This window comes from Leuresthes tenuis, unplaced genomic scaffold (assembly GCF_036924035.1).
Source record: "Leuresthes tenuis unplaced genomic scaffold, fLeuTen1.0.hap1 SCAF_13, whole genome shotgun sequence".
NCBI lineage: Eukaryota > Metazoa > Chordata > Actinopteri > Atheriniformes > Atherinopsidae > Leuresthes > Leuresthes tenuis.
The window spans coordinates 13,465,331-13,493,297 of record NW_027325367.1 but is presented as its reverse complement, the minus strand read 5'-3'; the positions used below and the strand labels follow the sequence as shown (position 1 = coordinate 13,493,297).

Sequence of the window (27,967 nt, the reverse complement as noted above, 5' to 3'; positions counted from 1 at the left end):
ATTTGTGTTCTTTTGTTTAACATACATGGGTTATCTATAAAGGTGTCTATGAAATGCTTTCACTGCACATTCTGTTCACAATTATGATAACCAACCGAAGTACCTCTGCATAGCTAAAAGTAAAACAAAACAAACATACAAGAAACAAAAAACAAAGCCAAAATATTTCCATTAGGTAGATTTTCTGTTTTCTAGTCAAACTTCAACTGTCACGTCCAGCAGGACTACGTGCTCTGACTGCTCACCGAAAGCGCCCTCTGTTGGATAAAATAATCATGTGATGCAATCAAAAATAACGATAATATACACGTTGTTAAAATAAAATGTAAATATGCGTATGTTGTAGTGCATGTGGAATACTGCTCATGAGAGTTATTTTTTCTAAACGTATGAAGGTATATTACTTACAGAAATCACAGTGGCCACATATTGTGTTCAGGCGTTTCTAGGATCACCACCGACGCACGTCAACCTGTTCAAGGACCCCAGGATGTCAATGCTCGCTGAGCGTATGTACATTTCTCTCACAAATTTGACTAATATTTCGTCTTCCTTTAATTGTGTCTTTAAGTATTGTATGTGTAATTTTCACTGAAATATATCGATACCTGCTGTTTGAATTTTTCGTCCTAAAAATCTTCGGTTTTGAGTTTTGTTAATTGTCAAAGTTCGCCGGTAGCTAGCATTAGCATTTTTCCCCATTAGTCTATTTAAACACGTGCTTCCTCTTATGCCTCGCAACTTCATTACAGTAACTTGTCAGCAGACCATTTGTTGCTAATGGTAAATAGCAACAAATGTGATTATTTGTTGTTATTTAACACGTGACTATTTGTTCTAATGACCTACCGTGTGTGCTGTTTATTCAGTTGTGACAGTTTAGTGCACGCGTGGTCAAATGTGTTAAATGCTTGATTTAGCGTTGTATCCCGTCCTGTTTTAAGCTCCCCAGTCTGTTTTGTTATGCATATTGTCCATCAGTGTTTTGTGCACGGACCGTTGAATTAGCTTATGAATTGGTAGATTGTGTACGTTCTGCACATGGACTCAGTTATCTTGGAGTGCGGGTTGCTTATGTAACGTCATGTTGGCAGACTGTTATGTAATGATGTTGCTGCTACTGTGAATCCAGCCCGCAGGAAACAAAAGTGGTCCGTTGACCCCAGGAACAGCACCTGGAGTAACGATGACTCCAAATTTGGCCAGAAGATGCTGGAGCGAATGGGCTGGTCCAAGGGCAAGGTGGGCGAGATTAAATTATGTTGGCACATTATTTCTACATTATGTCCATATACTGTATGTTTGGACTCTGACTCTAACAAATCATTTTCATTTTAAAATTATGCAGACACCATTTTCTGTTTTTTCTTTTTTTTTTTTTAATTTTGAGGGTATTTACATCCATTAAAAAAAAGCAACTGGATTACTTTCTCATTGTACAGAAATCTGTTCTGTTCAGACACAGCCCAGTAGAGCAAAGTTGGTGTAGTTTTACTGTGCAAATGGATAAAAAAAAAAAAAAACAAGACGGAAAGCCCTGCAGTGATCTCCATGAATTTTCCTGATAGTTTTCTTATTCATTCCGTTTTTTACAATTACATTTTATCCTCTGTAAGTAGGTTATTGTATATTAGCATAGGTTTCATTCAGGAATGTTTAAGCCCTTGAACTGAAGCTGAGTCAGCATTAAATATCATCCCAGTGAACTGGTGGAAGTCATGTCACCATCCAATTATTTCCTGCCTTAACTAAATGGAAACGTGTAATCGGTATGCTTTTTGTTGTACTTTCAGGGACTGGGGAGGAGCGAGCAAGGCTCCACGGACCATATCAAAGTAAAAGTTAAAAACAACAGCTATGGTCTTGGAGCAAATACGAGTCACGAGGTAAGCAAACAAACTAAAACCATGCAACTTATTTCCCCCTCTAAAGTAACATTTAGTTCCAAATGTTGTCTTCCACACGAGTTTTTAATTTCTCTTGGCAAATTTTTTTCTTCAGTTTTGATAAGTCGAGATCAGTTGTTTAATTATTTAAATTTTACAGGATAAATGGATTGCTCACCAAGATGATTTCAATGACCTTCTTGCTCAGTTGAACAACCATCACGGTCAAAAAGCCAGCAATGGTATGTACACAAAGCATAGCTGAGCTGTTTATTGTATTGAGTATAATACGCTCCATTCACTACATCTAATATTCACTTTTGGTTCTCAGCTACATGTTGGAGTCTTATATTTTAACACTTTCATATCCATTTGTTTCACATGTTGCCAAAATCATCAGTGTACTAAATGTGTGCTTCCATGTCATTAGGCTTAGTGTTGCATTATGGCACTGACTTATGTTGTTTGTTTAAACATGATGACTCTTAAAGATGTTTACTTGCTTAGTTGTAACCGCTCAAACACCTGTTATAGTTTTTTTTTTTTTAATCAAATTGCTCATGATACAAAAATAAAGTGTTAGCTTAGTCGGTTGGTCATCCTGTTAGACAGTAGAGGGCGCTGCAGTACAACATTTAGTAAAAGCTGGTGGCAAAGTCACTGTCACAAATGGAACATTATCATTAACACTAGGCCATAAATCAAAGCACATATACAGCAGTGTTGAATGGGATCTTTAGAGGTTTGTTGCAGTTATGCTGGATAATTATTATGAGAACTATTTGTAATCATGTTTTTTTTTGCTCTTTTTGTTTTCTTTTGTTATCTGTAGAAGTTTCATCAGAGGAGAAGAAAGGGTTCAGCTTGGAGGAGAAATCCAAGACCTCCAAAAAGAGGGTCCATTACACGAAGTTCACCAAAGGTGGGAGCATTTAGTGGCAGCCTGCAGCTATAGATGGAGATGTGAGGCTTAAAGACAACTCAGGAAGCTGCACACATAGTGCTTTCTTGCTCTCGGCAGTCATCTTACTGATAAGAGCTGTTAAGCTTCATCTTTAAGAAAAAACTCTTAAAACATATATATTCTTAATCTTTCGAAGGGAAGTGTAAACTTAGGTTGGTGTTTCTTTTCTGCCACCATCCACCTGAAGTGGTGCTTCTGCTTTTCTAGTTTTCTCCCTGTGTTCACCTGCATACCGCTTCCTCATGCAGTCGCTCCCCTCCACCTCTCACTGAGACCTGTGCTCTTGTCTCCGACCACAGAGGCTGATCAGAGTTCTGTAAGCCTGTGCTGGGTCAGTTGACCCGGTGAGTGATAGGGGAGGTTATTTATAACCAACTCCTTTCATTACTCTTTACACGTCAGGAAGTTAAGATTTGCTGGTCAAGGCCAGTACACAGACAAGCAGGAATTTAGAGTAGAGGAGGCCAACATGAATAACCACGATTGTTTTACTGCTGACTTATGCTACTTGCATCATGCAGCATAGTTTCATGGCTACATGTACAGCTTCTTAGCAGGATTTGCTAAATATTAATGTATGAATTTGCCTAATGTTGGACTTGGACTGCCTGTTTTAAACTTCCAGTATTTATGTGAAACCTTTTCTGTTTTCAGTATGCAGAGTCTGTAATACTGTGTCACTGAATTCAGGTCCACTTCATCAGATCCTCACGCTTGACAAAACAGAATATCTCAGCTTTTGCCTCACCTGGAAGAACCTTTAATATTTTACGTCATTCAATAGCAGCTTCCTGTTTCCTGTTTGGGGCATCTGGTATCTCCATTTACTGGTCCCCCAGAAACAACACCTCCCTATTAGATGACCCTGCCTGATAAGACGTAGCCTTGGTCTCTCCTCCAGACCCTCTCACCCTGTTTTTATGGTCTTAATTTGGCAGGAGCCAGAAAAGGAAAAGATTATTCTGGACAGATGAGATGCACCTATACAACAAGCATGTGAGAAATCTAGTGTGAACATTTAGGGTTTTGATGAGAACACTTGTTTGCTTTTTAAGTTTTCCTTTTAGATGCATTTATGATGGCATTTAGCTAGATATAAATACCAAGTTTTGCTTCGTGTGAGTCTGCATCAGTTTGATAATGGAACAATGAGTCCATCCATGCCGGGTCTGACCAGCATTTATGAATTCATATAATAGAACATTCAGCTATATATTGTTCTGCTAGTGCACGCCACAATTCATGACACTGCTTTTGTATATTTGGATTTGTGGCCAGCTGAGTTGATTGGAGAATAATATTCCAACTAATTTAAAGACTTGGCCTGTCGCAGTTATTACATAATCATGCAATTACAATAACTTAAGCTGACTCTGACTGTTTTACATAATCTTTAGAATGATTTCCATTCATATGTATGAAAAGTGCGGAATGAAAGTACCAGAAATGATGTTAATCATGAATTTGAGATCTCTTTTTTTATTTTATTTAATGAACTGTGGAGGATGTTGAACTAGTTTAATGTCACTCTGTAATCACATGTTTAACTTACTGTTAGACTGACTACATCTTGAAGAACCTCTGTTCACGTTAACATGGATTGTTGCGAAGCCAGATGCCACAACACCTCTTCCAGTGAAGTTTGACGCCAAACAGCCGATTTAAAATAGATTTAAAGCAAAGCAGGTTAATTGACCACTAGTCAGACTGCTTTCAGTTGACTGACTCAGCCAGTCCTCGGTTTAGAATCGTGGTGTGATGAATGATGAAATGTCGTTCTCCGGGTCATGACTTTTGCTCAATCTCAGCACACAGAAAGTTCTTCCAGGCAAAAATCTTCCCCAGAATCGTGAGCAGTAATGCAAGTTCTCACTGAATCACAAACATGTTTTAGGTGATGCGTTTTGGATCCCTAACTTTAAAGTTTCGGTGCAATCTGTTGGTTTCCTTAGCTCGGATATTAATTTTTGAATTGGCTCTATATGAATTAATTGGATTATGATTACAATTAATTTAATTCCAATTGGCTTGAATTGGACTATATTATTTAAGTGCCTTGAGATGACAATTGTTGTAATCTGGCGCTATATAAATGAAATTGAATTGAATTTAAATTAACTGTTCTTTTTATTCGCTACACTCTTTGACATTATTTTGATAAAAGCTGATTTTTATCTCCTCTCTCTGTAGAAATCGGTAACGTGGTGTTGTGTTTCTCACTTGTAAACATGTTGAAATGCAGTAAAGAGCCTCGAACAAAAGCCGGGGCAGTTTTCTCGAGGCTTTGCGACACCTGAGTTTCTGCACTTATTCACCACTGAACACCTGTATTAACTGTCCCTGAAAAGCCATAAGCCTCTTCAATACTTTGGCAGTTGTCATGTTAATTTAACTGTCTTTCGCAACATGACACCGCTTCAACCCGTCTGTGCTTCAACAGGCTCCAGTCGTTGCCGGGCAACAAAAAGGACGCTAGCATTTGTTCTCAAGAATTTGTTGTTAAGTTGTGACATGATTGGAAACTTGAGAAGATTGTTGTCATTATGCTTTAAATGGTTTGATAAGCGTCGACCAGTGCACTTTGACTCTGAAAGTGTCAATTTTAAGATATTTTGATGATGCAAATATTTATTATCCTCTACAAGTCAGAAGGAATAGCTCCAGGATGTCGTGGATTGCTGTTAGTAATTTTGAACCATTTTCTTTGGTTGTAATTGCTGCACTGTTTGTGATATACGTTGCTTTAGCAACCCAACAGTTGTGTGGCAACATATAACCTGCCACACCTCTTTGCATGCTTCCCTTGACTGCTCAAATGCAGATTTGCCCTACTGTAAGGTTGTTGCCAAGTTAAGGCTTGGTAATAGATTTACTTTTGCTAAGCTTGTTATATGAGAGGCTGAAAAGGTCATGTAATAAGCTGGTAGTTCTTCTGACAGTCAGCTGTGAGCAAGAAAGGTCAACCTTTTAGGGGTGGATTCAGTGGTGGTGGATTCATTACATATCTGAGTTAATAAGGATTAGAAATATTGTATGAGACTCAGTTTAGCTTTGTAACATGGAGGGAAAATGTTGTGGCCACAGCAGAGAACCTACCAAATGTGAACCCCTCCTTCTCAGTACAGGCCTCCTCCTTACTCTCTGCTTTTTAAATTTTCTTTTTATTGATATCCTGTTCATGCCGGCTCCCTCTTTGCCAGCACAGAGGATTGATGGCCTTTGTTTGTGGGGAAAGGTACTGAAATCTCCGCTGCTTTGGTCCAGGCGCCACAGAATAAACCAGTAACCCAGTTTTAATTGCTACCTCCATCTATCATCTGTCAGGGCAGCCGGGGTGGTTGATGCAGAATTTAACTACAGCTCTCTGTCCACTGCTCTGTGTGGTGGCCTTATTGCAGCCCTGGGGTTTTAACAGAACCGATTATTTGCTTTATAGTTGAGTTACATGTTTAACAGAACTTAGCTGACAACAATAATCACAGAATTCTGAGGAGCGCTGTCATTCTTTGTGATGTCAGCTTCATGTTAATTTTGACATTATCACCTAACGCTGTAGATATTTATTTGTCACTACTGTATTAGTCAGAGCTTCAGTGACCTGGAAAATCTGGTTTGACCTGTCATCTGGGCTGATTATTCTTGCGTTTTCAACTGTAACCTACAGCCATGTGATGTAAGCAGCGCCCCGGCTGAAAGGCATTCATCCACCTTTTGAGTGTCTGTGAGAACCGTGGAGTTATGCTTCTTTTATCAGAACATTGTTTTTTGCACTTTCACCTGAAAGCTTGAAAATTTTGACGGGTACTTCCTTGTCAAAACAGTATAAAGGTCAGAATGGGCATCATTTCACGTCTGGCCTAAGTTCACAAGATGACAAACGGCACAGCCCCCCCCCCTCCTCATTTATTTAGTTTTCAGCATTCTTTCTTGGTTTAACTTCTTAGACCTGCATGTGCAGTGACTTTCAAAGCCAAGAGCAGGGGAGATAGAGTCTTAAGAGCAATAAATAACCAAATGTTATCAGAGACTCACTGGAGGAAGAGGATGCAGCTGTACGCACAGGACCCAGGCTTGAGGCAGACGACTGCGTGCTTCAGGAGTCTTTGAGGCCTGACTTGAAAATGGGAATCTGGAGGTGTGGCGTGGCGGACCTCATTGCCAGTTTATTTGTCTTTGCTGTTTTATCCCTGCAGCATGAACTGGACCTCACAAACCTCCCCTTTCTTTACCCGGCGATCCCAATCCCCCAACACACACTCACAAATGTACGCATAGATAAAGAAAATGCTTTTTTTTAAATTAAATACTGTTGCGTAACATGTATGAATGACTTATAGTTTTGCCTCTGTTGATGATTATTATTATTTTTTATCCTGCTGTTGAATTGATCCTTGTTTTGTTTTTTTTTTTTGTTTTTTTTAAAGGGGCAATCCATAAACAACCACTTTTTTGTTTTTCTCTCCCCTTTCAGGAAAGGACCTATCCTCCCGTAGTGAAACAGACCTTAACTGTATCTTTGGGAAAAGGGCAAGATCAGCAAATAACCAAGAGCAGGTAAGACACTGAACTTAGTTTTTTAAACCACAATTAGGGGGGGTCATCATCAAAAAGGTCCTTTTTCTTCTTCTCATTGCAAGGTCTTCATAATCAACCTGACCGTTCAGTTTACGTTTCTAAAATGCACTTTACCTTATTACAAGGACTTTGCAGACAATATTCCTAAGCTGATGTGCCGATTACTCTTCTTGTACTGAAACAGTAGTTAACATCTTAATTTGGCAGGCTGGTCTCTGATCTTTGGTAACCCGGTCAAAGTCCACACTCAGGGAGAAGATAGCGTTGCACTGGCCAGGTGGCTCGAGCTTATCAGTCTCCGTCTTGGTAATTGCAAGTGACCAGTGGTGCTGATGTCCTCATTGGTTGCACAGGTTTCATGCGATCCTTCTGCTCCTGCAGGGCCCGGCTCCTGAGCAGCCTCTGGCTGTAGATTAGCCATGTCACAATGCAAAGCTTTAACACTGCCAACGGGCCACTAATGGTGGCAGGAGCACCTAAATCCAGTTAAGGGATTTGCACTCTAACGCCTTCCTCCCCTCCTTCACAACCCCACACACTTTTTTTTTGTTGCTTCTTCTTCTACTTCTGACTCCGAGCATCACATCAGGTGGTTAAATGTGCCAGCAGGCATTATTAAAGGAAGATCAAAATTGTTGTGAGGTGAGCAGAAATCTGACGTGATGACGGCTTCAAAAAAGTTGTTGTTGCTCTTGGCATCAGTGGTTGGTCACTTCAAACGTCACCCAGCCAGTTGACATTACGATGGGTCCCATGCTTTAGAAATGTAGCTCACAGGCTCCGGCAGCTCCAAGTTGCCTCTCCAGCCCTGTAAGGACCTCATAATTTACAAGAAAAACCTTACTAAATGACTAAGATCACCGTTTTTTTTTCCCTGCACCTGCTAATAAACCATTCTGTTACAGAATGTTCTTGTTACAGCTTTATTACTGATGAACACAGATACCAGACCAGATTTTATATTTTTGCATGTTCATAACATCTACAAACAAAAAATGATAAAACAAGCACCTACAAACCTCCATTGGATTTTATGATGAATGAATAGATACTTGCGTAATATAATAGTTAGTTTTTGTTGTCACAGGTTTAACAGAGCCAGTACAGACAGTCAGGAAGACAATGAGGCATCTAGGTTTTGGACACCAATGAGCCTCTTGTTGGCTTTCTTTGTTTATTGGCTTGAAGAAATTGGCAATTTTAAAAATCCGTAAATTGTGCAAAAAAAAAAAAGGGGGGGGGGGGTGAAAAAAAGCCCCTCTCTTGTGCCCTGCAGGTGCTGAGCCATAACATCACAATGGCACATGCTCCCTAGCTGATTAACATTGGAAATGTAAGCAATACACACCATCATCTTCTCCCTATACGCTTGGTTACGGGTTGTTATGTTTTTAGCCAAGAGAGACACCATTGACCATATCGAAAACACCAACTGCAATTACCTTGGCTTCTCGTGAGGCCTTGTGTTGAGTCCCAGCAACCTCAGATGTTGGTAAAACCAGCGACTGACTAATCAAGCTTTAGGCGTTTTGCCTGATCTGTGAGCGTGTCAGTGAGACGCTGAGTGACCTTCATCTCACAATAATCTGTGCTTACTGTCATCTGCCATTTCTGCTGTTGCACAACTTCATACCACAAAATATACACGTGTGATAATCTGAAATTCCCAGAGAGTTGAGAGCTTTGGGTAGGTAGTGCGTGTATTTGTGGTAGGTTGAACACGCTGCCACCGATTGCATTATCACATATCTGCATCCTGACAAGGTGAGGCCAAGTGGCTCGAGCAAATCTGGACGGGCTCCTTCAGACATGCCCCCCCCCCCCCCCCCCAGCACTTCACCCACCACCCACTGCTGTCTCTCCTAACTCCCACCCACCAGTCCCCCACTGCGGGTGTTTTCCTTCCTCCACAGTGATGTGTTTCCTGCTCGGCCCTTATCGCTGCGCACAACGCTCCGCGAAGCACACACACACAAACAAACACACACACCGTCAACTGTCCAGCAGGCCTCATCAAAGGCGAACTGGATGTGTTAAAAATAAGCCGTAGGAACATCTGAGAAGAAAATATTAATTGCTTAAACTCTCTCTAATAAAGAAAAATGACTCGAGGTATTTTGTTACTTTCTAATCTGCTTTACAAGGTGTGTTTCACTGAAGTTTTGACTAAATCTTCTTTCAAAGAACAAATTAAATCTAAGAAAACAGCCACAAATGTAATTGAGGAAAGTGTCTTGATTTAGATAATCAGATAAAGTAAAGCTTTAGCATGTCAAAATCAACTCTGGATACTTTTGAAGACAAATTTGACTCTACTTGGATTGAAGCTACAGTGTGTTTACAATATATTATAATTGAAGTTTTAAGCAGTTACCTATTGGCACACAACTTTATTTTACTTTTGCAAGACTTTGCTGAATAAAAACTAATCAAACAAGATAAATCAATGGCCACAATTTTTTTTTTCTTTTTCACTTTTTCTTCTTTGTTAATTGTGCTTGTGATTAAGAAAATGTACGCTTAAAAGCATTATTTACTCAACTTGACCGGCGAGGGTTGTGGTGTAGCACCTGTCCATCTACTTGGCTCGCTGTTATCCATCACCCATCCCACGCTTGCAAGCCTCCTCCATCTCCTGCCTCCTCATGCGCCCCTCAACACAATTACTCACCGCATGACAAATGACAGGCTCTCGCTGCCGAGGTATCAAAAAGCCCCGGCCACTTCTAAATGAAGGCACTTTGGCAGCGCTGTGCTCCCTGTGCTTATCGGCGGGCGAGCAGTGCCCCTGGCCGTCCTGCTCTCCTTCCTCCCCCTTCTCCACCACCCCTGCTCTCCATGCCCTCCTCAGGGGGTTTAGTTAGGGGAGCCACATGGAGGGCCAGCCCAGCTTGATTTATCTCCCTTGCCCCTCTGCCCAGCCACTCAGGCAGGCCGAAAGAGCCGACGAGGCTCCAGCGGGCCTCGGCTCGAAAGCCCGGCATTAGCTGAAATAAACCATTCTGCCGCCCAGTGAAAAATGTCCTCTGATTGGCTAATTAATCAGTCAAAGGGGAGCGACGCGGCTTGTGACTTGAGGGACCCAAGCGGGCGACCGCAGAGGGCCTGCTGATAAATAGACTCCCCGCCGATTCATACATCAACAAAAGTTAGTCATTTTTTAAAGCTGCCAGCTCAGATGTAAGGTGGAAACGAGCCGTGGTTTTCTTTTTCTCTCTCACATTTCTTCTTTCTTTTCCTTTTTTGGCAGGGGAGGGATAATTGAAAAAGATATAATTTTAGTTTGATCTGTTCTGCATTTGTATCAGTTCTCCATTTTTAATCTGTATTTGCAAAAATAACTCTTTAATTTCTGTGGTTTTGTGGCTGTTAAGTGGCTGTGCTTCGGATTAGCTACACTTGGTGTTGTCAGCTGAAAGAAAAAAACGATATTATTTCCCTATTTCCCTCTTCTTTTTTTTTTTTTCCCCTCCATCATTACTTATTTTACTTTGACTCGGTGCCGTCAGTGACTTGAATCTTCAGTTTATCACTTTGACCTTGTTAAGAGGAATATTAAGAAATAACTTCCACCTCTACAAGGTTTTTTGAGTTTTATGTCGATTAAGCGTTCTACTCGACTACCACAAACATTAAAGTCATTCCAACATCAATCCATTCATTAGTTTTGTACTCCCTTGAAGTGTCAGGAAAGAAAAATGGTTGAGCATAATTTGGTGCTGGCCTTGTTTTGACGTCTGAACCTCCAGTCAGACGGTGGGTATGGTGCGCCCTGCTCTCGGGTCAGCATGACCCCTGCGGCCTCTCCCACTCCCACTCCTGCTCAGACACAAAGGACACAGGATCAAGCCTCATCGGGTGGCACCTGTTGTGAGTGTATGCTGCCCACGCTTCGTCCACATGAAGGATCGTGCGTCAGCAGGGGCTCCCCCGATACCACCCGGTTAAGGAATATGGAGCAGGGGCGGCGCTGGTGTGGAGCCAGAGCATTTGGCAGATGCGTCGCCAAGGCGCCGGGGAGCCAATGGGCGGAGTCAAGTGGCGAAACTTTGCTGACAGCGCAGAAGCAAAATGTCATTTTGGTACAAAAATTGTCTGCAAGCGTACATTACATGGGTTACTGCTGAGGCCTTTGACCCGTGAGCCAGTGTTCAGATCAAGTTATAGTTGGTTAACAATTATTTAATAAATAGTTCAAAGTCAGATTAACTTGTATCCTCTTTATATTATTTTTCTACAAACTTTCTTCAAAGATGAAATAAGAAGTTTTGCTTTACATGTAGGTAGCTGAAGTGTGGAGTTTTTCTTTTTTTCACAATGAGTTTGAGTTCCACTGCTCTCTGTAATTAACTGTAAAAAGAAACGCGGGACCAAAGCCAAGATTGACTTTTTGCCTCCGTTGTCCATCAACCTGCAGTGCTGATCTGTTGAAAGGGCACGCCGGTGCGAACGTGCATTGTCGCAGCGTGGTTGCTGCCATTTGAAGGGTCAGCGCATTCATGTAGGTTACTGGGCTCATTGTTGAGCTGCGGAGCGCCGATTCATTGTCAGATAACGACTAAGTGCCTTGAGCTGAGGCCCTCTCCCGTCTTGAGCATATTTGTTGACGGACTCTTTTGCTTTTACTATTGAAAATATCGAGACCCAACAAGAGTCCCCCTCGGCCCAAACATTTGTAAAGACACACACATTTGCCATTTACCTCCCTGGCAGTTCTGTGGACTGCTCCCTCCTGGCAGTGCCAGCTCGCTGACACTTACAGATTAGCGCAGGACAAAAAGGAGGGAAGAAAAAAAAAAAAAGGTGTCTCTTAGTTACGGGCCTGAGCTACAATATATGGGAACAGGATAATTACTGCCTGGTAGAGCTAACCGCCCAAAGATTTCCAGGCCTCTCGGCTGTTTACAGTTGCAGTCTGCCGTTTAATCACTGACTCTTTAATCTAATAAATCACAGCTGGGGGAAACAATCACAGCATCCTCGCCTCCCTGGGGTTGGGGTGGGGAACCCAAGAGGTGGTGAAGCGGGGATTGTCAGCAAGCATTTTCAGCGTTGAACAGGCACAGGGCAGTCATGCCGCATGCATAATGTCGTCTTCATTTGTTACTGATGATAAACGTTCTTGCACCCGGGACAAAGTGTCATTTTTCAGAGCCCTTGTCTCATTTTGTTTAAACAGCGCTCGATGTATGCTTTAAGCCAACGTATGGCTGCTTATGACAGTTAATGTGCCCAGGAGCATCATTTAGAGTTTTTAATTTGACTTTGTGTTACCCTTTATTTACACAGAAACCGCATGGCAAACATTTGAATCGGTTCAGAGGTGGAGACATGACTTCGAGAAAGAAAAAAAAATTCCAGTGTGCAACTGAAGCATTTACTGATTTGCCGGGAATAAGCTTTCCACCTGTTTTTCTGTCCGCCCACATCAGGCTCATGAAGGATGGGCTGCTAGACTTGTGCGATCATCAGGGAGAGACAGCTGGCTAATCAGGCCCTGATCCATAGACCCGGAGTATCACCAAATTTATTATTGTGGCAGGACAATGAGGGCACACTCATGCAATTACAGGCCCGACCAATATTGGTGAGAAATTATTGAAAAAAAATAGCAAGTAATGCAAAGAGGCGGTTTTTAAGAAAATAAATGGGCAGCTGATCCTAATTAACAAGTTGCAGAATGTGTACCTTAGAAACAATTGTTCATTAATATTTTGCTGTTTTAATAACTTTCAAGGAGTGAACGGTGTTACTTTGTAGTTTTTGCATTTAAATCTCCTGCTTTGTATTATTTTACAATTCTAGCAAATATAACCATCGTGATTTATATACATATTTATTTTATGTGTGTGTATTTCCAAATAGTGATTTTTATCAATATAAAAAAACCCACAAACATAACACTCTGCAGTGTTTGCAGCAACAACCTGCACTGGTTCAGTCACTACTTCAGGGATCCAAGGCTGCTGAAATACCAGCTGCTCTGCATGATGGTGACCGAACACAGGGCCTCTCTGTTCATAGCACCAAGTGGATTCTGTGAAATGAGGAATTACCTTGAATTTGACTGTAATTTACCATTACGCTGCCCCTGGCTCAATCATTTTATTAAGACTGGGAAATGCTTACATGATGCTTGCTTATCGGACGTTGTTTCCAGATATCTACAGGTGACGTATATTTAAAAAGCTGCAAAGAGCAACTGTTTGATGTCCAATTAGATGGAAGCAACACATTGGCCCTCAAACAGAACTGCTTTTTTGCTAATTTGCTAATTTGTTCATGTTGTGCTCGTAGCAAGCGTGCTTTATGATTTATGATGTTTTTGTCTGAGAAGTTGAACATATTTTAACTGGAAAAAGATGAACCCTTTTAGGGATATTCATGAAAATCTTTAGCATTTCTTTAGAAAGAAGTCGACAGGAAGTGAAGTTCAGTTATACATGAACAAAGTTCTAGAAATGTCTGTCTCTTTCTTCTATATTTTGTAAGACAGAAACTTTCACATGCACCGCAGTGAACCTTTTCCATCATCTCTGCTGGCTTGAAGGACTCTCCCACTGAATGTGTTGGCCTCAGTATCTTGGCACCATGGCACATGTCTTGCCATTGGCTACATTAGCAGGGAGAGATAGAACTGGAGTGTCTTGAAGGAGGCGGCCTGTTGAATGTCTTCCCACCCTCTCCTTTTCTCTGGGACCCTCTGTGGACCCTCCCTGTGTTCCCTGCCTAGCCCCAGCCCCCGCCAGGGGAGAGAGCGGAGCAGGAAGGGCCCGATAGCCAGCCAGACCGCTCCTCTGCTGAAGGAGCCTTATCTCAGAGCTGCACACAGCGCATTGAGCGCATCCTTTTCCTGAGGTTCTGCGTCTGGGAGGAGAGGAGGAGGAGGTGTGGGAGGAGAAGGGGTTGACACAGCTTGATATAGGTGTGTTCTCCAACCCTCCACTCCTCAACCCTGCCTTTTTTTTCTTTTTTTTTTTTGCCATTCTTCTTTAGTCCCTGTAATTATGTAAACTGATTTTGCAAATGAGTTGAATCCCTTCTGAGATTTAAGTGGAGGCTTATCTCAGCAAAAGAGTGCAGTATTTGCATAGTGAATACATATATTTTGGTTTGTAGAGCATTTTAGCACTACAGGAAAATAAATCCTTCATTCTCTCCATGCATATTAATAGTGTATCGCAGCAATAATTCTGAAATGATACTTCTTGTGTATTATTATTGGAAGGTTAAGTTCTTTGCCTGATATATTCACTGAGTGAAATGAATCACTGTCACAGACTCTGTGGCCAAATGCTGAAAAGTACTATTGACTGAAACCGAAGGCCATTTGTAGCTGAAAAGTCAGTTTCATAAGGAATAATAACACCACCTCTGTGGCTGCTGCCAGGCATTGTTTTTACACAGGCATCTACATAAGATTTAGCGTTTGTTCTTCATTTGTATAGATGTACGACGTGCCCTTACAATACTTTTATGACATAAAGTGGTCGCACATAGCCAAACAAAGGTAAACCGTGATGAAGGATGGTGTGCCTGCAAACTTTATCGATATGCTTTTGGGGGGAAAACTCGTTAGTGTTCCTTTAAACAAAACTCGGTGTGTTAGAGCTCATTCCAGAGTACAGCGGCGATGCAAAACGGCGTCGAGTGGGATCTTGTTTTGGTGGAACACTGAGAAGCAAATGCTGCCTTTTAGAGGAAGGGGGAATGAAAAATACCCCACCCTAATGACCCACCATTATCTGAACCGAGTGAGGACATTACCAAAACAATGGGGCGCAAAAAGAAATGGTTTGAAAATGGAAACCTTTCCATCGCCCAAGGGGCAAACGTCCTTGTTAGACAGCGAATCTCGTCCAAATATTCTTTGTCGACCTTTCAACCGTTCAGCTACAGAAGTGAGCAGGCATGTGTGATTGCTTTGTCCCAAACAATCTTTCCTCTTTCTGTACGCGATGCTCAGATGGTGGAGAATGGTGCATGAGATACTCGGCCGAAGGAGGGCTTATGCTGACAGAGTGTTGGTTAGTCGGAGGAAATATTTCATAAAAAACACCTGAAAACATTTGCATGCATGCAAAAAAAAGTTTGAATAAGAAGAAACCGCATGTAATGATTTGTACGTTTTTTTTATTATTATTATTTGACAGAAAACTTTCCTTGTTCACAATGACAGGAAGAAAATACCTCAAATTGGAAATGTACAGGATTTAATATTTGACTAGTCAATAGTCCTTTTAAATTGTCTCATCACTTTCTTCTTGGTTGTGTTTTAGTTTTTTTTACAATGTGACACTTTTACTGGGAGCCGGCTATTGTTTCATCCTCACAAGATCACTGCCTGACTGATAACCAGCCAGAGAAAAGAAAACACACCTGAAAACGGAGCCACATCTCAAACATTACTGCAGAGTAGTTTCTTAGTAACATGTTGCCCTCCGTACTCAAAGCCAAGAAAGATCCCAGGGCTGCCAGTAATGCTGACTGGATCTGTGTGTTTACATCTGCACTGTGTGTGTGTGTGTGTGTGTCCGGCTGGTGCTCAGCACAGCACTTCTCCTGCTGTCGGATCACAGTCTAATGGAGATCCCCAGGCTGTGAGGAAGAACCACATACCAAGCCCAAACCACCTCTCCCTGATGATGAGGGAGACGTTTCTCTCTCAGTCACTCTCCCCTCTTTCTTCTTTCGCTCATTCACCCTCTCCCTCTCCTGAGAGTAATTTCACAGGCAGTTCTAAAGTGGCCCCCAGCCATCTTCCCAAATCCCAGTTACATGTTGTTTGGCGCTGTCAGCTCTAAGCCCCATCTTTACTCTCCCAAGCAGAGAGGATGCCATTGTGCAGTAACACGGAGTATAGATTTTTTTTCTCTGGGAAGTTGGAAAGTTTTGTTTAATGGCACCTCACCTGAAGGACCATATCCCCCTTGTTAGAAGTTGTGGTTATTTCTAGTCGAGGTCTTAGATGGTGGAAAACTTTGTTTGGCCTCAATCATTTGGGTCATCTCCAACGGAGTCCACTTTTTTTCTTTTAGATGCTAACATGCTGTGCATGTTAACGTTTTGGGACTCATTTATAGCTTTTTGACCATTTTAGTTGTGACAAAGGTCATTTCCTTTGTTAAAATGATGCTGGCTGTGAAAACCTTTCATATGGCATAAACTGTTATTTATTATTTTATTTTTTCATAATAATAAAAGTGAAGTGAAGAGTAGCATGTACACTACAGAAGCCCTGTACAACCCTTAGAGGAAGCTCAGCGCACATCTCTGCATTTACCTCTAAATCTGCATTGTTTTACATGGCCATCAGTTAGTCAGTCTCAGTTGGTGCAGATGCTCGGATGTAATCGGCGTGTAAAAGCTTAAAGGTCAAACCGCCAGGTGACTCGGCTCAACTATGTTTTCAATTTATCCCTAATCTGTAGTGTTTGAAAAATGCCGTCCACTTCACTATCTGAGATAATACACAGAGCGGCAGTATTGTTTTAGTGCGACTCTCCAGAGGAGCTTCTGTATTCTTCTGGACAAATCATTATGCATTGAGTAGGCCATTAGGAAAATGAAGACAAATGGGTCACAAGGGCGAGGTGACAAATTGTTCATGCTGTGGAGTTAAAATCTGGACCATGTTGTGCCTAACAGTTGGGAAGTTGGCCCCGTTTAATGTGATATCCTAAAGGTTGGAGAGAAGATTTTGTGACCAGACTTATTTGTGTTCTGCTGTTAAATACAAATGAAGGAAAACTGCTGATCACTGCCCCACTTTGAAGCTTTTACCATAAGCTTGCACTTTCATTCCGTTTGAAAGTGATGTTGCAGCTTTGTCAGCTGCATATAACACGTTCACTACTTTACTAACATGTTCCCTAACTGTTGATTGTATTCTCTTTTCTTTTTTTTTGAACGGCAAACAATTGCGTGTTGTGTTTCAAAACCATTAAGACTTGGCTGATATAGATTTCTGTTATTTGGCACACAAGGTACAAAAATCGATTCGAATCAAAAATAAATTTGAATGACACCATTTCTGTGGACCTGCTCAATATCAACAGCTGCCTCCACTGGGTTCAGATACTGCAGTATTTCATTAGATGGACGTGAAAATGCTGGAAGGGATGAGAGCTCACAGAGGAGCTGAAGAGCACAGCGCCTCAGACGTCTTCTGTCCTCTGAAATGTGCTCACTGCACCTGAATGTGTCACTCAGTCCAACTTCAGTGAGTCTGTTGGTGTAACAGTAATGGCGCTGTAATCAGAATGTGTTGCTGCCTCCCATCCAAATAAGCACCTCCTTAAAGAACAACTAACGTTGTCACAGATTAGCGCCACTAACTGTTCTGTAATCCAGTGGAGGTGGGTGTCAGTCACCACGGCTCAGATTGATTGGTTGAATTGGTTTTATTTTTATCTTCCTGCTGTATAGTTTAATTTTGGTATGAAAGTCAAGTTTCAGCTATAGATTTCTCTGCCAGAGAGGAGCTTTTAAAGAGGGATGAGAGTTGGGAGCTGACTATGCAAAGCCACTCTGCCAGATGTGTGGAGTTAATAAACGTAAGAAATGGATGATGAATGTCAGAAACGTGACAGATATGTTGACGGTGCTTATTTTAAGTCTTTAACACCTATTGTTACATCCACATCCTATTTTTGGCTTTTCACTTGTTAATGTCTTCTTGGGTAATCTTTGCGTGATAATGACAATCACTTAAGCTCCCTGACATGCCATTGTGTGCAATCCTGTGCGTGTGTTTGTGTTGAATCTTTAGATTCTGCGTCAAAGCCTAACCGTCTTCTCCTTTGTTTGTTTCCGGTCCAGGAGAGCAGCAGCAGCGATTCTCAGGGAGAGATCGAAGAGTGTGCGACCCCTGCTACTTTCCAACTGGATACAGAGTCCATCACCAAAACAGTGAAGAGTACTCTGACCATGCAGGAGTATTTTGCACAACGAATGGCTCAGCTGAAGAAGGCCCGTGGGGGCCCAAGTACAGAAACCACCGAGACAACGTGTCCAACCCAGGAACTCAGTCCAGTCCACAACAGCGATGATACAGAGGAAACCAAAAGGAAAAAGAAGAAGAAGAAGAAGAAAAAGCCTGCAGAGGACGTAGAAGTGGTCGAAGAGAAGTCCACAGCTCCCATTGTGATAGAAGACGACGAAGACCAGGAGCAAGAGTGTTCACGGAAGAAAAAGAAGAAGAGGAAAATGGCAGAAAATGGCAGTGATGCGACTGAGGACTGTAGCTCTGCAGATGTTGTGGAGATTATCTCTGAAGAACTGCCTCCCTCAAAGAAGAAAAAGCCCAAAAAACACAAAGAAAGGCAGCTATTGAAGAGACCCCATCAAACTGAGACTGAAACTGTAGAGTCAGAGGTCATACACAACAAGAAGAGCCACAAAGAGGAGGATGACGTGGTCGAAGTGGATGAGGGGGGGCTGGTGGGAAAGAAGTCCAAAAAGAAGAAAAGAAAGAGAGAAAGTTAGGAATAAGGTTAAATCCTTCTGGCTCTCAAATGACTTCACGCTCCTGTTGTTCTGCTCACTTTTCTGCAGTGAACACGTGTATAAGCAAATTAAATGACCTGTACGTGAACATGATCCTAAAAAAGTTTCCCATAATAGCTGCAGAAGTACGATGCTGGCTACTGACATAGTTTTGATCAAATGAATTCTTCCTGTAATCCTTTTAAGTCTCCACAGCTCCACACAGACATGGATCCACTCACCGTTCCTCAGATTTCGAAATGGGCCAAACTCCTGCCTCATTATACCGTCTGAGCAATAATTTTGTATGTTGCAACTTCATCAGTAATGGATATCTTACTGTTTTATGAAAGCGTGACGCAGGCGGAAAAGAACGGCTTCTGTAATGTTATACGAGGGTTAGGGTTTTATGAAATCTGTTGTTACGGCAGAGATGTGATGAGGAACTTTGACACTTTAATGAACTCTTAAAAATCAGACAAGCATTGATGCTTTTTCTGGATCAAACCTCTTAAATAAATCAATTGGCAAACAGTATTTTGTTTATTGGTCCTTCTTAGATTGAGTGAAATGTAGATGAATATAAGAATGGTAAGAAAAAAAAACTCCCCCCTTCAGCATTTAGTTTACTGGAAGCTGATCGGCTGTAGAGGTAGAAAAAAAACATGCCAGGTCCATGTATTTAGTGTCAAAGCTTTCCTAACAGCCACCCTTTGTATTTTCAGGTGACACTTGATGTCACACAGATAATGTCTTTGACTTCACTGGCTGGTCTTATCAAACCCATCTCTGTGTGTGTTGTTCTACTATGAGTGGAAAATTGGGAAACTACAGGTGCCCAGTCTTACGAAAATCTCGTGGCCTTCCTTGTTACTATTTTGGGTGCATGTTTTCGTGGCACATTTGTCATCCTGTGACAAAAGGAGAAACTTGACTATCACTCCAAGCATTTAATGTAAGCTGATGCCTTTGCTGTCATATACTCCAATCATTAGGTGAATATTACTCATTTAGATCCACAAATTCAGAGTTGAACTGCGATTATCAAATCATTTTAAATGCAAATGAGCCAGCTCTGTATAACTGGAATACTCTAATAGAATACCTAAAGTTACTGAATAGCAACAACTGGAGCTTTTGTTTGACAAAAAAAAAAAAAGCAAACTCAAAGCTGAAGGCTTCTACCACTCTTTAGTCCAGGAAAAGTAGCATTTCACGACAGACTAATTGTAACAGAATTTTTTACAGCTTAGATCATTTCTATGAAGTGTCCAGAACAACATACTAAAAGTCTTAAGAAATACTAGTTGAGGAAATATGTTCAATTCTCATTAATCCGAGCTGTGTGCCAATAAGGCCAAACAACAGTACACCCCAATGGGGCTATTTCTTTCCTTTACTCCTATCAAAATGAAACTTTATACAATGAAAGTACCCATGAAAAGTAACATTTTTTGTATTACAAGTTTTTTTGAAAATGAATTTGAATACGTGAATGAGCTATACACTAATGTAAAATGCCCAAAATACACCCAAATAGCCTTAATTTTTTTCCTTTATTCCTACCACAATAAAACTTTACATGGTAAAAGTATACATGAAAAGTACCTTTTTTTTGTGTTACAAGTTTCTTTTGAAATGAATTGGAATATGCACATGAGCTCCACACTCATCTGCATAGGCAGAACATGGATGGACTACGGTGCACAGGAAATGCAGCGGATTTTGTGATAATAAAGATGTGATTTAAAGCAATGAATTGTTAACCTCTGATTGTTTCAAAGCAGTTCTGGTCTAAAGCACAAATAAAAACAACCAGAGCTCCATAAAAGGATGGAACAGTGACAGATTTTGAGTTAATACAGCTGGAGCGTACTTCCTAGTTTTACCATTGGCTCGTGGTGTCGGTGCGCTGTCGAGGTGGAGCAGCTCACAATTCCGCTGACTTTTGACCCCTGTGGAAATGCAATTTAAGAGCAGAAATACTGTTTTTGTTCCCCTTTAAGTTCTGGGTGGTGCACCTTTTGCCACTGTTAAAGAAGGGGAAATGATCAGTGCCTTTTTTGTTATATTGTCTCATCATTTATTGTTGAAATCGAGTCACGCAAACCCTGAAAATTAAAGTTGCATCTCGAGTTGAAATCGAGCAAAAGGGTATACTAAATACCTTCTTTCACTTTTTTTTGAGCCATTTGTTTCCGTTAGTGAAATATTGTCTTTTGACAAAGTCGGTTTCTGTCCGATTCTCAAATAAGATGCTTAAAATTCAGGGACGTCAGTGATTCTGACGGCAGGCAATAAACGTTTCAACAACAACGCGAGCGGCAAATGCTTTTTATGTGTGATAAGCCCGTGGAAACTGCTAAAGATGTACACTTGCAGAATGAAAGTTGTTGCAAAGGTTAAACTTCCTCTCCCGATATGTAGAGAGAAAGCCCCTCCTTGGACCCTAGTAGCCACATGTCTTTAGCACAGAATGGGTGAACAACAGCAGGCTGATGTAGCTCCCACCCACATGTGGATAACACATATAGCATATAGAGTCATTCCAGAACCCCCACCCCCAACTATACCAACTATAATCTCTCTTATACTGAATTCCAAACTGCCGATATGTTGTGAAACCTTTGTGTCACACATTAGCTGTCCGACCGTACTGTATCTGAGCTCTCGGTCACTCGTGCTCCGCCAGCTCTCACTTGGCTATTCTGACTTTCACTGACCACACATCACTATGGCCCCTGTCAGAACAGCAAGAGGAAGCGTGGCCCTATATATCACTGATGTGGCTGTACCATGCACAATCTGCGGCTTCAGGTGTCGCATCCTGTTCCTGTGTGGGGTAAGCAAGAGCTGACACTTCACTTTGACTGGGAGGGTAGGGGGCTTACAGCAAAAACCCACCACAAGATGTGGATTGCAACTTAAATTCCATGATACCTGTGATCAACGCTAGATATTCCTCCAGACTGCTGACGTCAACTGACGTCTTCATAGATATTACAGATAAGATCAGGCCTGTGAGGTAGTATTTGAGGAGTGTGAGGAGAGTGAGGAGTGTGGGAGTGTGAGCTACTCCATGGCTGCAGCTTGAGAGTATCCTGTCAACAGGAACTCCTGGATTTGATGTGCACCCGCTTCTGGCCACAGAAGGAAACTGATTTGTTTGTGCGTGTTCAACAGTTTGATTCCCCTGGTCCACGTCACATGAGTTCAACAGCTCCAGAAACTGATATTCACCCAAATCCTATCTTTCTATCTTTAAAAAAAAAAGAAATACATATGAGGAGGAAATGCTATGGGCGGGAGAGACTCTTCTATTTTGCTTGGCATGCAAACACCATGACAACCTTCACTCAAAGGGCAGTGGAAATCTCAAAATGCCACTTAGCCAGTGTAGTTTTCTGTGTAGTATTGAGTCAACTGCAAAACAGGTTAGGTAAGTTTGTCACACGTTTTCCTTGTTGACTATATATATATAAATATATTTATAAGTTAAGTAGCAAAATCTCTTTATCACAGTTAAAAGCATGAATGCATTTAAATAGGATTTCTCTGTTTAATTAATAAATTAGCTCGTGGATTTCATGGTTTCTATAAAGGTAAATGTGATCAGCAGCCAAAAACAATAACGTGCTGCTGCGTCATGAGCCGTCCTATTAGTTAAATGGATATTAGGTCAGAGGAAAGTGTTGTTTTGTTGTGAGGCCAGTTTAAGGAGTTGGTTGTGTTGAAATGTTGCGCTCTCTCTCTTCCCTATCATGGGCTCAACTTGCTTTCAAGGAGGAGTCGAGAGTCCTTCGGGGTTTCTCCTGGAACCTGCTCCTCAAATATAAAGCGCTCCCCCCAACCACCAGGAAAGACTGAATCATAACCCACAAGGAGGAGCCGCTGCATGTGCGCATCTGTCGTTTCTCCTAAATCTGTTTTGACACCCACCTCCAACTGTAGGCAGTGAGGGAGGCACCTCGGGATTTTCTCCTAAAGTGTGTTTTGTAGGTTGTTTCTCGTCACTTTAGATTACGCGCACAGATAAAGATTACAAGTTGTCAAAAAGAGACTCAGGCGCGCTTCTTAAGTTTGGAGAACAGAGCGCGCTGCAGATGGCTGCTTTGATCAGCGCGTACTCGTCGTGGCCGGAGTCCTTCGAGTGCCCTCCAGGTGACGGAGACGTGCCCGACGGACATGGCCCGCACAGGACTCCGGGGGACAAGGCGCCGGAGCCGCGGATCAGACGGCCTATGAACGCATTCATGGTCTGGGCCAAAGATGAGCGCAAACGGCTGGCGGTTCAAAATCCCGACCTGCACAACGCCGAGCTCAGCAAAATGTTGGGTGAGAAAAAAAAAGTTATTGAAAGTTACAATTTTACAATTCGCCTATTACTATTAATAGGATGATTAACAATCCTAATCATTATCATCATCCCCATCATCATAATAAACTAACTAATGATTCACTTCAGGCCTTCGTTGTTTCATAAAAGTTTTTTCTGTTGCGAAGCCAAAAGGAAATCTAAAATGTGCTTTTAAACACAGCTAAACGGCTTTTTAATGCCAGCTGGTCATTAAGTTAAACCAAATAAATTAATCACAACTTCACATCAGTTAGGTTGATTTATAAATGGAATTAATTGTCACCGGCTTTCAAAATTCGTTGAGAAACGGAGAATGATTTTGCGCGGCTCCTTGGATTCACGACTGATGTTAAACTCGAGCAAATCGTAATTCTTTACAGAACAGCAGTAGTATACATCTAAAATGTGTTTCATTTACTGTATTTTCAATGGTTGCTTATCTTTGCAACAATGCAATAACGCCTTTTAAATGGGCCGAGTTTCGAGCTGAAAAAGGACACTAAACTAAGAATAGTTTAATCCAAACATCCTTTTTTTTCTATATCTTCTCTTTACTGAGAAGTTAATCAGCATTGCTAAATATTTCAATAAAATATTGTGTCATATTATCAAGTCATTCTTTCTAAAGAGTTTACCTTTTCAATATTGCCATTCAGTTTTTGTGTGGAATTATAATCTTAATTATTCCTGAAAAGGAATGTTGGTGTGAAGCCTTTTAAAATCATAATGAAAACTTTTACAAATATTTTATGGGAAACATTTGTATGAAAATGAAGTTCAGTCATTTCAGGAATGTGTCACACCTGAAATTAACAAAGTAACTGAAGGAAAAACAAGACCAAATTAAAACTTTTTTAAACTATCATCAATATTTTTTTGGTAAAATTAAGAATTTTTACGTCTTGTGTGCATGCAGGAAAGTCATGGAAGGCCCTAACTCCTCCTCAGAAGAGGCCCTATGTGGAGGAGGCAGAGAGGCTTCGGGTGCAGCACATGCAGGACTACCCCAACTATAAGTATCGGCCTCGCCGGAAGAAACAGCTGAAACGCATCTGCAAGAGAGTGGACCCTGTCTTCCTGAGTGGGCTGGCTCCTGATCACAGCGGCCTGACTGAGCAGCGGGCCCTTTGTCACCCCCTTGACAAAGACGAGGGCAGCGGTGGGTTTTCCTGCTCCAGCCCTGCCCTGCCCAGTGTCAGAACCTTCAGAGACCCAGCTGGCTCCAACAGTAGCTTCGACACCTACCCCTACGGCCTGCCCACCCCTCCTGAGATGTCTCCCTTAGATGCCATGGACCACGATCATGTACCCTCCTCTTACTACTCAACGTCTGGTAGCTCCTCCGTCTCCTGCTCTTCCACAGCCTCGTGTCCCGATGAGCACCACCAGAACCAGTCACACATGGGCAGCCCGCCTCCCTACCACACTGACTACACCCAGGGTCAAATGCACTGTGGGGGCACACACTTAGGCCACATCCCTCACATGCCTCAAACTGGAGGTGGTGGTGGACTGATCCCCGGCCCTCCCCTGTCTTACTATAGTTCCCCATCTTTCCCGCAGATTCACCACGGGCTCCACCAGGGTCACATGGGTCAGCTGTCCCCACCACCAGAGACTCAGGGACACCTGGAGACTTTAGACCAGCTGAGCCAGGCTGAGCTCCTGGGTGAGGTGGACCGCAATGAGTTTGACCAGTACCTGAACTCCACTGGGACCGGGTTCCACCCCGAGCAGGGCAGTGGAATGACAGTAACAGGACACATCCAGGTGGCATCAGCTGCCACTGCTTCTGCCACTGCTTGTCCCAGCACCACCACAGAAACCAGCCTCATTTCTGTGCTCGCCGACGCAACGGCGGCCTACTACAACAACTACGGCATCTCGTAAGCACCTATCGAGCATGTGACCGATCTGAGACACTGCAAGATTTTAGAGACTTGGGATGATGTTGCACTTGGGTGCTGATAAGGGCCATATTTTGTTGTGTGCCCGTTTGTGATTTCAAAACCCTTATGAGCATCAATGAGCAACTTCTTCCGAACATCCACGAAAAGCTGAACTGATTACTGAGCAATATGATTGTCTGGAGCCGAGGAAAGAACAAAGAGCAATTTGAGGAACATGAAGAAAAGGAGATGGACACCTCAGGGAAGCAGACACAAATACTATAGTATGCCACCTCCAGTTGTCATTTCCAAAACCAGTTGAACAATCTTAAAAGACTTGTTTGTCCACTTGTAAATGCCACCAGTTACTGTTGCCACCGAGGCATGTACAGACTCTCTTTAGAAGCTAATTTAAGTCCTTTGATGATGTGCATAAATATAATGCTATTATCAACGCTTTCCATTCAAATGTTTGTATTTCATGTTCTTGCTCTCATTAGTTTGGGAGTCTTACCTCAGTAGATGTAATTGAATGAGGTTTTAGTTGGACATTTCTTATGCAATTTAAGAAAAAGGTGTATAATGAAGAAAGAAAAGGCATTTATACTTCCCAAGTACTTCATAATATATATAATCAACCTTTACAATGAAAAATAATAACGGTAACTATAACTGTATGCTGATTTAGGTTTATGAATGACAGTAATTTAAAATAAAGGTCAATTTTTATATTAATGCAGTTGCCACTTGGATGATACGCCCACAGACAAAATACCATAAAAGAATGAGCATTTGTCATTTCATTGTTATTCAAAGGAGATGTCGGTAATAACCGATACATTTCAGTGCCATTGGGTTGCGGCTACTTAGAACTAGATGCCTAAATAAAAATGACTATAAAAAAAGTATAGGACTCCTGCTAGTTTTTGATGATTTCCATGCACAATTGGAGAAAAAAAAAATCGTATGCATCTTATTTAAGAGATTCATCTCTAAATGGAGTGCCACACCAGGTATTCTTCTATTCCAGGCTCGAGAGGCCCATTCTGACACCCACTGCCGTACTGGCTTTTTCCACCCTCCATCATGTTTCTCCATTCATCTCTACTTTCTTTCATTTCATCCCAGTTCAGAGGATTAGTGTAAAACAGGCGTGAATTCGTCGCCACCCGCCTTCATCTCAGCCGTCCTTTGTTTTTTGGAGTCTTATTCTGGGCGCCATTCTAAGGCATGCTGGATCCCCACCACCCCTTCCGCAGCCGCCCCCTCACCCCATGGTATATCTTGCTGATGCAGACCTTTCGTAATCTGTGCAAAATAAATAAAAATATATAAATTCCAGGGCCTCCTTCACTGTTTTACACCCTCCTCATTTTTCTCTCTATTTTTCTTCCCTTTCTCCTCTCTCCACTCCTCCCCTTCTCTATCGCTCTGTTCTCTTGAATTTTTCTTGTTCGATAAAAGGAATTCAGGGGGCTTTTGACAAATCCTGGAGTCTGGCTGGTCTTCCTGCATTTTTTGGGAATGGTTGAGTCGTGCTCCTTGTAAAGAGGATGTAGCGGAGGAGCGGTGTTTCCTGACTGATAAGGGAAAAGCCTCTCTCCGTCAGGATGTTTGGGCCTGGCTGGGCCCTGCATTAAAGAGCCAGAGTGAGGGAAGGGAACCTGCTGTTCAGCAAGCGGGAGGAAGCACTGCCGCGCTGATTAACATCTTACCTACCCGTCTTTACTTAGCCACCATTTTTCAGGAGAGGCTTTGTCAACCTAGCCTCTTGTACGTTTTATCACAAACACGCTTGTGGCAAACACATATACAAAATGTGACCTCTTTCTGTACCCATATCCAATCTTGATTGTGTGCTTCTGACACATCTTGCTGTGGATGTGATTAAACTGACCAGAGTGACAACATTCATCATGGAGCAGTCATTGGAGCTGGCCACTGTCGTGCTCATTTCTGTAAGGTTAGATCATTACCCTGTTCGCCTGCAGGGTTTGAAATTCTGCAGAGGGTCAGAGCGCAACTGCATTTTGAATGTGGGAACCGGACGGGTGGAGCCCCAGGCATTCGGGGTGAGAAAGTAAGTCATTGATGAGGCATCGGCCCCAGAGTTGTCAGGGGTTAGCCCAGAGTGCTGCTGCAGACTCCCTTGGTAAAGACGACCTGCAATGTCTCAACAATCCCAACCGCCGCCTCAGGGTAGGTCATTGTAACACGGAGTAGGACAAAGACTCAAGCGTCAAGAAAGCATCACATTAGACTCGGGTTGGTACACACAACAAGTTTCAGTTACACATGATCTGTGGGTCTACTATTTCTTTTTTTAAACTCAATCATACTCAATCATTCTGGCAACTTAGGAAATTATTATGGCCAAGAGAAAAATTCAAAATGAAAGAGTGCTTTAGAATCAAAAATGCAAGTGCACAGTTGCTCAGTCCTTTTAGTTTTTACTGAGTCTTTATTTCAGATATATATTATATTTTTTATCTTTTGATCTATTTATTTCATAATTTTTTTCCTCAAAGGAACACATACATTTATAATTTGACATATACTGTTTTATGGTAACTTTGAATTGGTATGCTACAGCTGCTGGGTAATCATCCTAATAAACATTTTACAGTAAAATTGTCAAGATCCAATATGTTACAAATGAATTTGTTACACATTAACATGTCGCTCAACACATTGCTAAGAAGAAGCACATGCAGTTTTAGACAGTGCTCCACGTACGAGTATCAAGATGCCTGCAGTTACATAATGAACATATTAAGAACAGAAATTAGAGTTAGTTCCATCGCAAATG

The 27,967-nt window shown here is 41.9% G+C and overlaps 3 protein-coding genes across 3 annotated transcripts in view; 2 read left to right on the top strand and 1 right to left on the bottom strand.

The window, feature by feature from the left end:
* The window catches only part of rps12 (ribosomal protein S12), a 148,603-nt gene extending 141,270 nt beyond the window's left edge, over positions 1-7,333 (bottom strand). Inside the window, exon 1 of the mRNA XM_072361918.1 lies at positions 7,330-7,333. The gene's annotated coding sequence lies outside the window, so the exon portion shown is untranslated. The remainder of the gene's footprint in view (positions 1-7,329) is intronic.
* pinx1 (PIN2 (TERF1) interacting telomerase inhibitor 1) lies at positions 472-19,446 on the top strand. Its single transcript, XM_072361917.1, has 7 exons — positions 472-509; positions 1,133-1,242; positions 1,794-1,886; positions 2,047-2,128; positions 2,719-2,808; positions 7,322-7,404; positions 18,247-19,446. Exons 1-7 carry the CDS (start codon positions 491-493, stop codon positions 18,910-18,912), a joined length of 1,143 nt encoding a protein of 380 aa, XP_072218018.1. The 5' UTR covers positions 472-490; the 3' UTR covers positions 18,913-19,446.
* Positions 19,447-22,557: 3,111 nt separating this feature from the next.
* Positions 22,558-26,497, top strand: sox7 (SRY-box transcription factor 7). Its single transcript, XM_072362588.1, has 2 exons — positions 22,558-23,247; positions 24,186-26,497. Exons 1-2 carry the CDS (start codon positions 23,016-23,018, stop codon positions 25,157-25,159), a joined length of 1,206 nt encoding a protein of 401 aa, XP_072218689.1. The 5' UTR covers positions 22,558-23,015; the 3' UTR covers positions 25,160-26,497.
* Positions 26,498-27,967: the final 1,470 nt, after the last annotated feature.

Excerpts from the sequence above, each read along its gene's own strand:
- sox7 (XM_072362588.1), top strand. The coding sequence starts at position 23,016 with ATGGCTGCTTTGATCAGCGCGTACTCGTCGTGGCCGGAGTCCTTCGAG. Across the intron at positions 23,248-24,185 it reads CGAGCTCAGCAAAATGTTGG|GAAAGTCATGGAAGGCCCTA; the intron begins GTGAGAAAAAAA and ends GTGTGCATGCAG.
- pinx1 (XM_072361917.1), top strand. Across the intron at positions 2,129-2,718 it reads CGGTCAAAAAGCCAGCAATG|AAGTTTCATCAGAGGAGAAG; the intron begins GTATGTACACAA and ends TGTTATCTGTAG. Across the intron at positions 2,809-7,321 it reads TTACACGAAGTTCACCAAAG|GAAAGGACCTATCCTCCCGT; the intron begins GTGGGAGCATTT and ends CTCCCCTTTCAG.